We start from the raw sequence: 5,000 nt of genomic DNA on the forward strand, positions 1-5,000 counted from the left end.
GGTTATCCTTGATAATGAGTCTGCCACAATGTTTTCTCGTCCTGATATGGCGATTACTTGGATATTATGTGCAGACAGTATGTATGACCATCTTAAAAGTTTAGGGTTGAGAGTAGTGGACCTATGGAGATGCGACAGAGGAGAGTGGTCGCTGTAGACGTAGATCGTGTCTTGTCCATCAACATAGATCTCGTATCTCTGGATGGTAGCTACGATGGCGAATAGTTCTTTCTCCACAGTGGGCCAATTTAGTTGGGAACCCATAAATCGTCCACTGGAATAAGAGACTGGTAACAGATCAGCTAGTGGGGGCAGGTTTCCTGTTATGGCTGTTATTGGAGCAGGATGCTGTAATAAAATGCCCCCATATCCAAGATCACTAGCGTCTGTTTGGAGATAGAATGGTTTGGTGAGGTTAGGTGCCATTAATATAGGAGGAGATGACAAGTAAGTTTTTAGCTGGTTAAATATTTGATCATGTTGCTGGCTCCAAGAAAAATTTACTTTTGAAGAAGTTAAAGCAAATAGTGGTCCTGTGAACGGTGAGAAATTTGGACTGAACTTAGAGTAATATCCTACCATACCTAGAAATCTTTTTAATTCCTGTTTGGTAGTTGGAACAGGATAAGAAGTTATGGCGCTAATATTTGCATCATGGGGTAATACTTTACCACTGCCAACTCGATGACCAAGGTAAGATACCTGACCTTTGCAAAAATTACTTTTTGCTAAGTTGATCGTTAATCCATGTTGTTTCAACCTTGAGAAAACTTCTTTTATCTTTTGAATATGGTTTATCCATGTGTCAGAGGCAATAATGATGTCATCTAAATATACAAATACTTTTTCCAAGTCCTGTAAAATTAAAGACATTACTCTTTGGAAGGTGGCAGGTGCGTTGGCTAATCCAAATGGCATTACGTTATAACTAAATAAGCCAAATGGAGTGATAAATGAAGAAATTTCCTTTGCCGTTTCTGTTAATTTAATTTGGTAATAACCCTTCAACAAATCTATTTGGGTTAAGTAGGTCGAATTACTTACTTGGTCAATGATATCTTGTATTCTTGGTAGAGGATACGAATCTTTAATTGTTAAATTATTAATCTTCCTGTAATCGGTACAAAGACGAAATTTACCATTTTTCTTTCCTACTAGGAGACATGGGGAAGCCCATGGTGACGCACTGGGTTCTGCCAATCCTTCTCTTACTAAGTAGTTCACTTCTTCTTTCATGATACCCAATTTCTTCTGTGATGTTCGATAGAAAGCTTGTTTAATGGGTGCAGCACCTGGTTGTAGTTTGATGTCATGATCTAGCATGGTGCATCTGCCTGGTTTATCTGAAGTTATACTAGGAAATTCATGGAATAAAGCTACTAAAGATTTACATTTTGATGCAGATAAGGGTTTTAGATAGTCTGATAAGTTTTCCAAGATCTTTGAGTTTTGAGAATCCTGCCAAGATGCAGTTATTGGATCATCTGTAAATTGATCCATAGGACAATCTATGTATGGTATGGCACTAGTAATCATTACCGTTTTATTTTCAGCTGTTGAGGGAGACAAATAGGCCTTTAAGAGGTTTATGTGGACTAATTGAGTAGACTTACGCTTATCTGGAGTGGCGATTATATAGTTGGTTGGCGAGATACGTTGAGTGATGGTATAAGGTCCCTGGTATTTCTCTCGTAGGGGAGAGCCTGCAAGCGGATGGTATAGCAGCACTGCATCTCCTACTTTGAAACTTCTGGTTTTAGCCTTTTTATCATAGTTAATCTTCATCTTCTCTTGAGCTGTTATCAAGTTAGTTTTGGCAATGGAGTGAAGATCTGAAAGTTTCTTGTTGAGTACTGAAATATATTGGGAAAGAGGTACCTCATTATCTCCCAACTTTAGGATGCGTTCTTTGACTGAACTGAGGATAGTTCGTGGCCGTCGACCGAAGAGTAGTTCAAAAGGTGACATACCAGTAGACTGATTTCGAACTCCTCGTATGATGTACATGATCAGTTCCAAATCGCAATCCCACTCGTTACCTGAACTATGGATGTATTTCCGGAGAAGATTTTTAATGGTCTGGTGAGTGCGTTCTAATGCTCCATTGGTCTGTGGATGGTAAGCTGAGGATGAGACTTGGGTTATATGGTAATCTTTCATAGCTGTTTTAAAAGCATGACTCATGAAATTGGTTCCTTGATCACATTGTAGTTCAGTTGGAAATCCTACAACAGTAAATATGGACACTAGTGACTTTAGGATGTTCTTGGCTGAAATGTTTCTTAAAGGTACTGCAAATGGATAACGGGTAGTTGGGCATAAGGCCGTAAGCAAGTATTCATGTCCCCTTTTTGTCTTAGGCAAAGGGCCTACACAATCTACTATGATCTTACTGAAAGGTTCTTTAGGCACAAGTATAGGTTTTAAGGGTGCAACTGGTACTTTTACATTAGGACTACTTACTTTTTGACATGTTGTACATGTTTTTACGTACTCTTTAATGTCATTCTTCATGTTTGGCCAATAAAAGTCTTGACTGATGCGTTCATATGTTTTAGTGATACCAAGATGAGAGTCAGCAGAGTGAGACAATTCTAGGATCAGAGGTCTTATATCCTTAGGAACAACTACCTGGAATAGATCCTTCCAGGTTTTTAGACGACTGTTCTTGCTGGACCTGAATTTTCTCATTAGTACATCATTATTAATATAAAAATAAGAACACTTGTTGGTATCCTTTGGTTTCACTTGGTTGAAACACTGCTGTAGAGTGACATCTTTCCTTTGTTGATAGCTAAAGGAATCAGGTTGGATCTTATATGTACTCATCAACTCGTTGAAATCCATAGGTTCAGAGACTGGCAACGGGTTTGATGATGATTCAGTAGGGGTGTCCTTTTTCCTGCTTCGTGTCACTGCTAAGCATTCCTCCTGTACAACATCACCTGGAGATACTGCTATTTAGTTTGTTAAGACAACAGAGTTAGCTATGTCATTACCCAGGATTACATCAACATTCTTGCATGGTAACAGTTCTGGATTTACAGCTACTTCAGTAGTTCCAGAGAAATAAGGACAATGAAGGTTTACATTAATGAGAGGCAACATAGACTTACTGGTTAAGTCATTAACTGCAACATACCTGTGAGTTTCACCTTTAGGTCGTATTACTTTAGGAGAGACGATCGTTTGAGAGGATCCAGTGTCTCTGAGTATGGTTACAGGTTTACCATTTATTTTGCCTGAGCAAGTGAAGGGTGCAAACGCTTGCGACTCGTGTGATGCACAATGGAAGGTCTTTTTCTTCTCCACCTTAGGTTTTGGTTCCTGTTTGGGCAGATTCATTTGCTTAGGAGAGAATTGAGGGGGATTAGGTTTTCTCTTTAAGTATGAAGCTGCACAATGTGGATCAGGACATTCTGAAATATGATGTCCTTCTTGTTTGCAGTATGTACAAGTTTCCTTAGGTCTAATTTCTCTATATGGGGTTTTACCTACTTTATGAATAAGAGCATAGTCATCTGCCTTTAAAGCGGCTTTCTTAGGGTCAGATTCATTCTGCTCTCTTAGATACACATTATTGCTACCTGGTATTTTCCTTAAGAACTCCTCCATTACTATTAAATCTTTCAACTGCTCGAAAGTTTTGACATCTACTTTGTCTACCCACTTCTGAAACTGTTTAATCTTTCCATTCATAAATTCTAAAAAGGTCTGCTGAACTTGCTTCTGACTATTACGAAATATTTGCCTATAACCTTCCGCAGTAATAGAATAAGCATCAAGGATTGCCTGTTTAATTATGAAATAATCATGTTCCTCTAACATAGTGGCACATACAGATAATGCTTTACCTTTAAATGAGTTCCGGATGATCAAATACCATTTGTCCTGAGGCCAATTGAGATTCTTGGCTGTGTCTTCGAACACAGAAAAGTAGTTATCAGGTTCCCGTTCTTCAAATGTGGGCAGCAATTTCTGCACCTTGCTCACATCAAAGGGTTCGGGAATTAGCTTACCTTCTTCCTTTTCTTTCAGTCTTATAAATGCCAGATCCCGTTCTGTTACTGTGGCCGCTTCTCTCTCAATCTGCAGCCTAACACGGAGAGCGTTGTTTTTCTGTTCACTTGCTTTTTCTTGTTGCTCCAAAGCAGTTTCCACCTTGATACGTTCTAGGGAAGCAGCGGCAGCAGCCTTGCGCTCAGCAGCAGCGGCTTTCCTCTCTTCTAACTCAGCGGCGGCAGTTGCGGCTCGTTCAGCAGCAGCGGCTCTTTCTCGTTCTACCAGAGTTGCGGCAGTTGCAGCTCTTTCAGCAGCAGCGGCTTTCCTCTCTTCTACCTCAGTGGCGGCAGTTGCGGCTCGTTCAGCAGCAGCGGCTTTCCTTTCTTCTACCTCAGCGGCGGCAGTTGCGGCTCGTTCAGCAGCAGCGGCTTTCCTTTCTTCTACCTCAGCGGCGGCAGTTGCGGCTTGCATCTTCATCTTTTCCAACTCCAGCTGTAGACTTAGTTTATCCAAGTCACCATTTGGATTGGTAACTGTTAGAGCTCGAACGTCAGCCAATTCTTCTTCTGGAACAATATCTTCATCTACAAGGAAGTTCAAAATATGACTGAGAATTACACATTTTACGGCAGTTGCGGGAACCTGTACATCATAATGGCGAGCTAGATTCTTTAGGTCAGTTTTTGTGGCAACTGTGAGAGATTCCACATGATCCCGTGGTGATACAATAAATTGTTGCAAGTTGAAAGGCATTTTGAATGTCGCCCGTGGCGCAAGATAAGTACAAACTAAAATAAATATCCAAACTTTACAAGAATAAGTATAAGATCATACGATCGCAAAATAACAATCTTTCGATCACAGAAATACAAAATAGCGATCACAAAATTACAAGATCGAGAGATCACAAAATTACAAAATTATATGATTAGATCACCTTACACAAAAATAGCTTAAATACAAAATTAAGTCTCGCGAAACTTACGATAATACTATTA

General features: G+C 39.8%; 1 protein-coding gene across 1 annotated transcript in view; it reads right to left on the reverse strand.

The window, feature by feature from the left end:
• Positions 1-2,525: 2,525 nt before the first annotated feature.
• Positions 2,526-5,000, reverse strand: part of LOC137653222 (uncharacterized) — a 2,627-nt gene continuing 152 nt past the window's right edge. Inside the window, exons 1-2 of the mRNA XM_068386586.1 lie at positions 4,393-5,000; positions 2,526-4,338 (exon numbers count right to left, since the gene is read on the reverse strand). The exon at positions 4,393-5,000 is cut by the window's right edge and continues 152 nt beyond it. Of these exons, the coding sequence (XP_068242687.1) occupies positions 2,962-4,338; positions 4,393-4,755 (1,740 nt within the window). The 5' untranslated portion in view covers positions 4,756-5,000 and the 3' untranslated portion in view covers positions 2,526-2,961. The remainder of the gene's footprint in view (positions 4,339-4,392) is intronic.

Source organism: Palaemon carinicauda, chromosome 14 (genome assembly GCF_036898095.1).
Source record: "Palaemon carinicauda isolate YSFRI2023 chromosome 14, ASM3689809v2, whole genome shotgun sequence".
Classification (NCBI taxonomy): Eukaryota; Metazoa; Arthropoda; class Malacostraca; order Decapoda; family Palaemonidae; genus Palaemon; species Palaemon carinicauda.